Source organism: Lytechinus variegatus, chromosome 1, assembly GCF_018143015.1.
Source record: "Lytechinus variegatus isolate NC3 chromosome 1, Lvar_3.0, whole genome shotgun sequence".
Classification (NCBI taxonomy): domain Eukaryota; kingdom Metazoa; phylum Echinodermata; class Echinoidea; order Temnopleuroida; family Toxopneustidae; genus Lytechinus; species Lytechinus variegatus.
In genome coordinates, this window is record NC_054740.1 from 27557524 (window position 1) to 27568695 (window position 11172).

General features: G+C 36.4%; 1 protein-coding gene across 1 annotated transcript; it reads right to left on the reverse strand.

Annotated features, from left to right (window-relative positions):
* Window positions 1–268: 268 nt before the first annotated feature.
* Window positions 269–2208, reverse strand: LOC121406403 (thyrotropin-releasing hormone receptor-like). Its single transcript, XM_041597434.1, has one exon. The coding sequence runs from the start codon at window positions 1904–1906 to the stop codon at window positions 770–772; it is 1137 nt and encodes a 378-aa protein (XP_041453368.1). The 5' UTR covers window positions 1907–2208; the 3' UTR covers window positions 269–769.
* Between the last annotated feature and the right edge of the window lie 8964 nt (window positions 2209–11172).

Here is an 11172-nt window from a genome sequence, read left to right on the forward strand (position 1 = left end):
GTAGTAGTTGTTGTTGTTGTAGAAGTAATAGTATATCATAATTAGTATTAATAATATTACCATTGTTATTGTTATTAATATTCTTCTTATCATTATTATTATTTCCACACATTGTACAATTCGATCACTACTAAAAGTGAATTAAATGGACTTTAACATACATGTATATCAATGTACTACGAATTAAATAAATATTGAAGAATCACATTAATTTCTAAACACTATACTTCGAGATTTTTTGACAACCATTGCTTGATAACAATGATAACAGTTTGATATGGTTTTGATTATGTCTTGAAGATGGAACTTTCTTCTGCGTTTCTATCAGTTGACAAAAACGATGCAATAAGTCTATATTTATAAACGAGCACTGATGAATCGCATACAAATAATCATATCTGACAGATATTATAGAGAAATAGAGAAAACCAAGAAATAGTACTTAGATATCAAACAATAAAATGATAATAATTATAATCACATTTGCCTGGGGAAGCCACTACCAATGGCAAACTACCAACTGGCCCTGAATAACAGTACACAGTATGTTAATGTAACCCTTCTCTAATCTAACTGCAGAGGGCCTATAGCAAGAAGGCAGAAGGTCCCACTTTTATAATCATTTGGTATGACTCGGTTGGGGATCGAATCCTTGACCTCCCGTTCATTATGCCGGCGCTCTACCACTGAGCCAACACCGAGCCAGATGTACAGTAACAAACTAAACATGTGATAGATCCCAGTCTCTTCCACAACATATTGAAAGCGTTCATCGTACGCCTTTGGAAACCGTGCTCACCGAAGGATCTCTGGATAATTTCGATTTGAGTCCGAAAGCCTCTTTGAAAGCATCGAAATATCTTTTACAAAAGACCGTATAGATGATAGGATTGGAGAGAGAGTTGATGTATGTCAGCGTGCGTGCGATGTAGATATAGACCGTCAGCGTTTTGCCTGGGATGACGATGCCGCCGGTGATGAGGATGTTGATCATGACGAACAAGGAGATGAACTCGAAGGGCGAGAGGAATACGAAGAAGAGAACGCTGTTGACGACGAGCATGCGGACGGTCTGGTTGTGGATCTTCGCGTCCCGTTCGCTCCGGGATCCGTCGCCTTTTGTTTTCCCCAGAGAGTTGCTTAAACCCCTCAGGGTCTTGTGATGCAGGATGAAGTTGACGATGAGGGTGATGAAGAATGGGATGGTCTGCGCACCGCTGGTGTAGCTGTCAGCGACGAGCGAGAAAGGATTGCAATGGCTCGTCATCGTCGGCCAGTTCACGTACGGCTCGACGTCTGGCCACTCGTAGCAGACGTGCTCGTATTTGGCGTAACTTGGGAGAAAGGTGCCAGAGACGAGGAACGCAGCCACCCAGGAGACGATGCATACATTTCTGGTGAATGCCCAGCGCTTCGACCCCTGAGCCTGGTGAAGCTTCAGCGGGTTGCACACCGCGTTGTACCGCTCGACGCTCACCGCGGTGATGAAGCACATCGAGGCATTGTAGGCTGCGCTGAGGAAGAGAAAGATCACCAGGCATCCTTCGAGACCGAGTCCGGAATCGTCGTACGAAATCGGCGACGTCAGGATCTTGACGATCTTGTGGACGACGGCGAAGATGATGAACATCATATCCGCGCAGGCGAGGTTGACGAGGTACACGTTGGTGATCGTCTGCATGCTCTTGATGCGAAACACCACGTAGATAAAAGCGCAGTTGTCGAGGACGCCGACGATCATGACGATGGGCAGGAATATGGTGTTGAAACCCCATTCTGCAGAAGAGTAGGAATAGCCCTCGGCGCGCTCCTCGGACACATTCCTGATCATGCTGATATCAATGGTCTCGCAGTAGCCGAGCTCTTCTCCCTGATCATCGCTTATAATTCCGGGAAAATCCGTCATTTTCAAATTTTTGAATGTAGTCAGTATTGCTAAGAACAAAATGTATTTAAGGCTATCCTGATGGCTCGCAAATGTTCGTGAGGGTGAGCAGCTAGACGATAATCGAGTGTTTCAAAGAATGTCGTTGAAGATATTTTTCCTCCAAGCCTATTAAGTACTCATTATAATGAAGTCAGGCAGGTATCTTGCATTCTGCTCATGCACCGATATCGTACAAATATGTTTGATGATTTCATTTTGATATTCATCTATACACATCTAAGAAATGTCATCGATCGAGAGAACAAATGAAATTATTTAGTCGACTACGTGCATTATTTAGTTATAGCTGTCAAATTCATCAGTTTGGAGCACTTGATTCCGTGTAAAGCAAACAAAGAATAGATTATCTCGCATCAAACTCGATGGGTAAATATGGACTGCATCATATTCTGAGCGATTTTAGGAATAATCGGTGCTGTTGAGGAAAAGAGAAAAAATTGTGATAAAGTCGAATCCATTTCAAATTAATTCATTTCCATCTCAATATAAAAAATAGATCTGAGATGATTAAACAATAATGGTAGGCCTATATACACAGCTCAGCACAAGTACTTGAAAGTATGCACCATCATCATGATTTCTTCCGCCCCCAAAACTAGCTTATTATATGTGTATATAAACACATCTATTTTTTTTTCTTAAGATCATTAAGAAAAAAACGGTTGTAGGCTTTTTCCTTCAAAGTCATTGATTGAACCAAATTATTGATGCACTCATGGCCTAAAGTCCAGGCAAGGCGTTATCACATTAGCGTTAATTTTGGTAATGATTTTTTCTTAAATCTCATTTTTTGTAGATTGTGTTTATTCACTTTGTTGTGTAATTTTAACCGAATAAAATAAATACAATACGAATACAATGTATTAGAATTGGCAAAATTACTACATAAGATTATAACGAAACTTGATTACTGACAACACACAACAACTTAAAAAGATGTAAAGTACAATTCAAATTTAATTCTAAATTAAGGTTCGTACCTTTTCATTTCGAACAGAAAACATACGATGCAAAATCATTGCATGTAATAAACTTCGATAAAATAACTAAGATATATAAAAGTAGCTATAATGGAAACGATAATGATTGTTAAGAATAATAAATAATTACAATAATGAGGATGATTACGATATCAATATTAATAATTACAACAATGTAGATAATTATGATCACAATGTTGTTGCTACTGCTAATACTTATTACCATTATAATCATCACTATCACTATTATAATAACCACAATAATAATTCTTTTTAATGATAATTTGAATTGATTAAAAATACTTTTATATAAGTAGGCATTAAACGAACGAGATCAACTCACCATTTCTTAATCCAGTAAAAGTGAAGTGATGCAATCAAGCGATCACTCTTCACCTTAAATACACATGGAACGTACCCCGCCCAATCGAATGTCACGTCAAACAGTTCCTTAATTTGAACGCGGAAGATGAGCTTGTACAAGATGGTTTCTTTCCGCCCATCTTCGAAGAATAGATACCGATGCTCAAGAATCTATTGATACGCTTTCTCCACGACGGTCAATAAAACAGCGTTTTGAAAAGACAAAAATCAATGCTCATCCGACGTCAAGTCTATAATTCCGTCACTGTAGCGTGAAATATTTTTATTGCGATTATTTTCTTTGCGGTCATCTGGCATCGCTTTCTGCTTTCCCACACACTTAATTTATATTCTATTCTTAATCCTTAGATTCATTGTATTGCAGGCGTTATATATAATTACAAGTACATTGGCAATTAAGCCTTTCGCTGCGTATTGCTGCGGTAATTATTTGTGTCGGGGTATTTCCACATGAACAAGATGATCTCACCTCAAACATGTCAAATATTAATTAAATACTTTCTTACGATTAAGCAGTATAATTATTTGTTTAATTAGGATGATATTTCTGTTAATAGCATGGACCTATTTGTAATACGCCCATGCATGGTTATTAGTTATGGAACCTCTATTTCGTCTTCAATTTTTTTGTTCTCCATGGAATGATATTCAGCTACGAGATTTGCACTAATAATAGACCCAACATCAATCACCCCTTAATGTTAACTCTTGGTGTGTTTGTTTTATGATTTTTCTAAAAAAATATCATGAATGGATAAGCTATGATATATCTGCAGTACAGTACTAAATGTGTGTATGTGGGGGGGGGGGGGGGCTATAAGATTCCGAGAAAAAGCTATGATATATATAATTCATTGCGCTTCTGTCAGACCGGAAACCGGCATGAAATGTTTTGACTTATACATATACGTTTCTCCGATTAGATGATGATGATGATGATAATGATGTTGATGATGATGATGATGATGATGATGATGATGATGATAATGACGATGATAATGATGATGACGATGATGATGATGATGATAATGATGATGATGATAATGATAATGCCAATGAATTATGTTTCTAGTTCTGAATATAAAGATCGTTTAATATTACGAAGCCCATACAGATATATTATCGGTGTAATGTATTCTTTTTAAGACTTGAGTATTCAATCAAAATTTCCATTTTTTGTTTGTGGAAATTCTGCATTACAATGGTTAATACATAGAGTAATAGCTCCATGGTTAAAACCAGAAAGAATATCATATTGTTTAATTACAGTACTGTCATGACTACGGCGGAAAACCAGATATATTCAACGAGCAAAATTTACAAAGAGTCAGGTATTAAGGTAAATGCTATATTTCATCATTATTTGAATATTTTTAAATCACATACTGTAATTTTGTATGACGATGCGGAGCTATCTGGGAGAACAGGTCCATTTTGATTGAATATAATTTAAATAGAGGCGCACTTGTTGAAATTCAACTTTGATATAAATGAATTGAATAAATAAACTTCTAAAATGTTGTTAATGCGATCACTTTGCTCATTATTTTGAATGTACCTGAATGTACCCGAATTCCATCAGTCATTCTCTTATTCAACATTATCACTTTTAGTATACACTTTACAAACATTTTCGATGTAATTCAACTGTAGAAATCAACGGTTAGCCATACGCGTAAAGGCTTGTTGATGTCCGGATGTAGATGGATTCCTGGTTAATTCGAGAGAATTAAGGGGAAAGTATTACTGGCTAATGACGTAATGACCAATATATTCTTACTGACCAATCATTATGTTGTAATCATTTTTTGTTATAATTAAGATTTATAGCATCGCTGTAGTATATTATTGACAGTGTTGTCAGTATGATGACGAAGGTTGTGGTTATGATGATGATGATGATGCTGCTGCTGCTGCTGATAATGATGATGACAATAATGATGATGATGATGATGATGATGATACTGATAATGATGATGATGCTGCTGATAATGATGATTATGATGATGGTGGTGATGATAATGGTAATGATGATAATGATTATAATACTGATGATAATGATGATGATGATAATGATGATTATGATGATGATGATGACAATGATGATGATGATGATAACGATGTTGATGATGATGATACTGATAATGATGATTATGGTGATGATGATAATGGTAATGATGATAATGATTATAATGCTAATGATAATGATGATGAAGATAATGCTAATGATGCATGTGATGATGATTATGATGATGATGATGACGATGATGATAATGATGATGGTGATGATGATAGGGGTAATGATGATAATGATGATGATAGTGCTAATGATGATAATGATGATGGTGATGATGATAGGGGTAATGATGATAATGATGATGGTGATGATAATGATGATGATAGTGCTAATGATGATGATGATAATGATGATGATGATGCTGCTGATGATGATGATGATGACGATGATGATAATGTTGATGGTGATGATGATAATGATGATGGTGAAGATGATGATGATGGTATGCTCCATTATATAATTTATGTCGGCTACTCAACAGTGATGACATCAAACAAAAAGGATCAGTTGAACAATAGTCCTACTGACGAAAGCATAAAAATAATATCTACTGTTACAGTAGATATTATTTTTATGCTTTCGTCAGTGTAGCCATTAGGGTATTGAAATTGAACAGCAAGTCTACCTTAATTTGCCCGGTGCTGTAAATGCCAATTGCATTATTTATTATCATTTCCCTATACATATTTTTCAACAACTCTCGTGATGTGTACGTTTTATACATGCATTGATTAACTTAGAATTAACCAATTAACAGCTTGTTTCGGTTTATGCGCTTTAGATTATTGGATCTGAATCACTGACGTAAATCCGGTCTGAGCCGTGGGGGGGGAGGGGTGGACGATAGCAATATATTGACCTGAAAATTAAAAAATTGGGGAACATCCCCCACCAGGGTATACGGAGGTATATATAACCGTGGATATGATGCTACCATCTTTCAGTTGAAGGCCTGTGATCATTTTTTTTCCCGATGGCTATGTTGTAGCAGATTTGTTGTGATATGAAGTAATGACTTACAATTAATATCAATATGCGAGCGAGCGAAGCGAGGAAGCGATTTTTAAAATAGTGTTGAAGACAGAATGGCATCCAAAAACATCTTTCAAGTGGTGTGTAATTATTGGATAAATGCAAGTGAGCGTTGTGAGTGAGCCTTGAAAAAGCTGCTTCAGTCGTTTAAAATGATATGCATGTATTACAGAGGATGATAAGGGCAAATTACTATCAATAATGTAGACTTTTAAGAGGAAAGGATTAAACAGTCCAGATTTTGTTCACTGAAATTCATTTTCTCCTGGTTAAAGATGGGATGAGAATGAAGAAAATGGGATTATGATCGGGAATAATGATGCTTATGGAATGATTATAGGCCATCACTGACCACAATATAAACTTCCAAAAACGTGGAAATGGCAAAACGATGCAAATGAAAATGAAAACATTGCAGAATGGAAAGCTTTATATTGGGAGATGATACAACATTCAAAATTCATTTAGCAGCACTAGCGTACCTACGGGGGGGGGGGGGGGGGGCAGAGGGGGCAGTCTGCCCCCGCTGACGAGTCACAACCCATACAAATGACATATCCCCCCTGACAAACTTGAAAACCTATTTTGTCCCCCTCACGAGTTTAAAGACCGTTTTGATTAAAGACCCTTTTTTTTGCTTGTCAAAATTTTCGACCAGTTTTGCCCCCCCCCCCCTGTGTAAAATTTTAGGTACACCACTGTTTAACAAAATTCATATTTGAAATATCTATTAGATAGGAGCAGGCGAGTACGCAAGGGGGGTTAGGGGGTTCAAACCCCCCCTTTTTCGTTTTTTTTTTCCTTTTTTTTTTTTTTTTTTTTTGCTTGTCTCCCCAGAGGTCGTTTGATCAAGGAGTTATCGGGCAAGCGCCTGATAACTCCTTGGTCTGGTTATGGACAGTTCCCCTACCCAATAATGTATATGACAGCAATAATGAACAGAATCTCATGTTTCCGACGAAAAACACAGAAAAAATTTCAGCTCGCTTCGCTCGCTCCATTTTATTATATCTTTTATTTCCGTATGTCGCCGACATGATCACGGTATCGCCATTAACAAGGCCATACATGATTATCATGATGTATACTTATGAATACAAGTGAACCAAGACAAAGACATACGTTTTCTTACAAAATATGTTTTACCAATATGAAAACCAAAATGACGGAAAACGCTAAAATGTCGGTTAGCTCGCTCCGCTCGCTCGTAATAATTTATGAAATTCCATAAGTATCTAGTCTCCTGTTCAAGGCCGTATTATGAGTGTTACGAATAGAAGGACATGTAGCATCGACTAATACTTGATTTACTAACAAACTATTGACAAGAAATGTATGTTTTGACGGGAAAACGCGAAAATTTCGGCTCACTCACTCCGCTCGCTCGTAATCATTTATGAAATTTCTTAAGTTTCTAGTCTCTTGATCAAGGCCATATCATGAGACTTACGAGCAGAAGGACATGTATCATCAACTAATATGTAATCATTACCAACAAGCTACTGAGAAGAATTGTATGTTTTGACGGAAAAACGCAAACATTTCGGCTCGCTCGCTCCGCTCGCTCGTAATTATTCATAACATTTCTCAAGTTTCTAGTGTTCTGATCAAGGCCATATCATGAGTGCTACGATCCGAAGGACATGTAGCATCGACTATGATACCAACAAACTATTGACAAAAAGGTTATGTTTTCAACGCAAAAACGAGAACATTTCTGCTCGCTCGCGGGTCATGACCGCACTGTTACATACCCCATCCCCACTTAAATGTTATTGTCTTATTTGCAGCGCTGAAAAAAAAATAAAAAAAAAATCATCACCTCCCCCCCGCTCATCACTTTTTAGAGACTTAAAAAAAAAAAATCAGCTCGAAACCCCCCCCTTTCAAAAATCCTGCGTACGCGCCTGGATAGGAGACATTACATTAATGTGATTTCATGTCTCTATAAACGGATGATATTGTACAGTATATGGAAATTATTGCTGTCCTAATTTGCCAATGTTTTAATTATCGGCATTGATTTGACCAATGTCATTAGTAACTCATCCTACACTTAATATAATGTTGAATATGCTTGTAGGCCTATTTTTATGTTAAAATCACTGGCGGATCCAGGGGGGGGGAATGGCGCTCAGCCGGCCCGTGCCACCCCCTTTGAGAGGCAAAATTAAAATTTTGTAATGTAAAAATGCCGTTAAATAAGATTTTGGTACATTAAAGATGAATCCACGAATTACCAGTATTACTAATCATTTGCTAATCATTTGATGATTGAAAAATATATTTTTTGTCTTGAAAAGTGTGTGTGTGTGTGTGTGGGGGGGGGGAGATATATCTCCATCCCCGAGATTTACGCCTATGCTCTCAATAGAGTGATCCATCGAAATATTTTTATGTTAGCATTGGCTTTTATTTTTGTACCCTGTACAGTTAAAAAAAAAAAAATACACAGTAGAAAGCATTGTTTAAGAATTGTTATACAACGCTCTTTACTTTATGAACCCTACAGTAGTTGTTTGACGGAAAACAATTTTTTTTGCGTAATCCTCAATTAATTAAATATGGTTGTTTAAACTATTAAAGCAGCTTTTGTATAATGTTTATATAGCAAACAACGTTGTATTTAAATTTATGTACGATTTATGTTATATCTTCCTATATTTTCACAATTATCAAGGATGAAGCCAATCCACAGAAAGTTAGCAATTCGTTGAGCCAATCTCCCTTTGCTTCAGGTTCGTTATACTGTAGCTGGATGTCAAATGCAAAAGCGAAACTTCGGAGACGCAGTTAATGTCGCCTATTCAATTGCATCTTGAAAAGATGCCGGATTTGACCTATATAAATAGAGCATTGTATAGTTGTATTTTCCCATTAATATTTGTTATAAATTCTATTGCTGGATATTTACGTCAGTAGGGCATCTGGGGAATTAATATACTTTTAGAATGCATCCGAAGCATCTGTCCTATTGAAGGCTTGATCGTAGTCGATCAAAGTTAGTAATTCAGGCGACCAGGCTAAATATCAATACAATCGTTAAAATCAACAATCAGCCTTGGCTGGCATCGGAAGTGAAGGCAATTCAGTGTATAGGGAGATCGGAGTGATAGAAGCTTGGTTTTTGATAGTCACTTTGGCATTATTGGATGAGGATTGGGGTCCTCCACCCCTTCAAAAAATGAAATAAGTAAGATGAGCTAGTTAATAAATAAATAAATGAATATATGAATAAAAAAAACAAGCAATAAAAAAAATGCAAACGAGAACTTATAACACAATAATATTGATGGTATTTACTTTCAAGACTGTTCGCAGCATGAGCTGAATGTTACAGAGCTTTTACATAGTGACGTACAGTGGGTCGCGACATTAGGGTCCACCATCTACAATATTATGTTACTTAGTATAGGCGAGCAAAGCGCGCTCATTTGACAAGTGTTCTGACCTAATAGATAATGCGAGCGCGAAGCGCGAGCTGATTTAAAAAAAATCAAACCCACGTGTCCCCGTAGTTAGGCCGCTGCTTTTATATACACACAAAAAAGTAGTTCCCCTTAAATCAAATTGCTCTAACTTTTGAACGGAATAATTTTAAGACATGATATTTCGTAAGTAGTTTTCTACACTCATTAATTTAAGCAAAGGCTCCTGTGGAAAAATGAGATTAATCGGTTGAGTCATGCATGAGTAATTAAAGATTGAATTAAAAATGACCATTTTTGTAAGTCACATGAGTCGTTTTTCAGATTGTGTAAAAACAAACTTTGGCAAGGGCTGTTTTTAGATGAATATTTTCCAATGTACACAACAAACATGAAATAAAAACAACAACAACATATTGATTTAAAAAAAAAATACACTTCGAAACATAAAAAAAGCAACCCCGGGGGTGGGACCGGGAATTAATCTTGGCACAGAAAGCCAATCAGTTCATTCAATTCACTCTCAGTTTAACAAGATACATCCCTTTTATCCCTCATTGTAATGAGTTCCCGAATTTGCTCAACCTAGCGATCCACATTGGTTAAGCATTGAACCTTATTCCACTGCTTATTTACCTGTCTAGGGTCCATTTACTATTCAAGTATTTGATATTCCCTCCAGCACAGAGAATGAACCAAACTGACTATTTTTCTTTTATATATGATACTATAAAGTTATCAGCATTAAACAACAAAATTTCCGCAAAAATTAGGCATGTTTTATGAAACCACAATTTTATGCACAAGTTTAAAGTGCCATTATTTATATTTATTTACTCTATACAACTCCCTCGTATCTTTTTTCTTCTTCAATATTTTATGTATATCGATGATACTACTAAATATTCTGACTGCATTCTTATTGCATTCAAAATATTTTTATGATTTCTTTTGGCCGTCCAGAAGGTTTTGGTAATGTTAAAAACATTCGAGGGGTATTTTCGAACGGTGTTCGATGTCGATTTAAATTAATGACCACTGGTACGTGGCCGAACAATAGTCCTTTACAATATTCCACTTACTTGATTTGAAATTATTTAATTCTTTTCATTCGAGTGTGCTCATAATAAAATAATTTTCTTTTCTCCAAAAAATTAGTAAACTTCGAGATCTGAATTTAGATCTTACTTTCGTTCCTATTTTTTGTGAGCACAAATTGAAACAAAGAAATCTCATAACCTGAACCGAAATCTTTGAAGGTACCATACCTTTTCGACAATCGAGCTAACTTTAGTTTATCTAGGCGCCGACCAACGAGAGTTG

Excerpts from the sequence above, each read along its gene's own strand:
- LOC121406403 (XM_041597434.1), bottom strand. The coding sequence starts at position 1,906 with ATGACGGATTTTCCCGGAATTATAAGCGATGATCAGGGAGAAGAGCTC.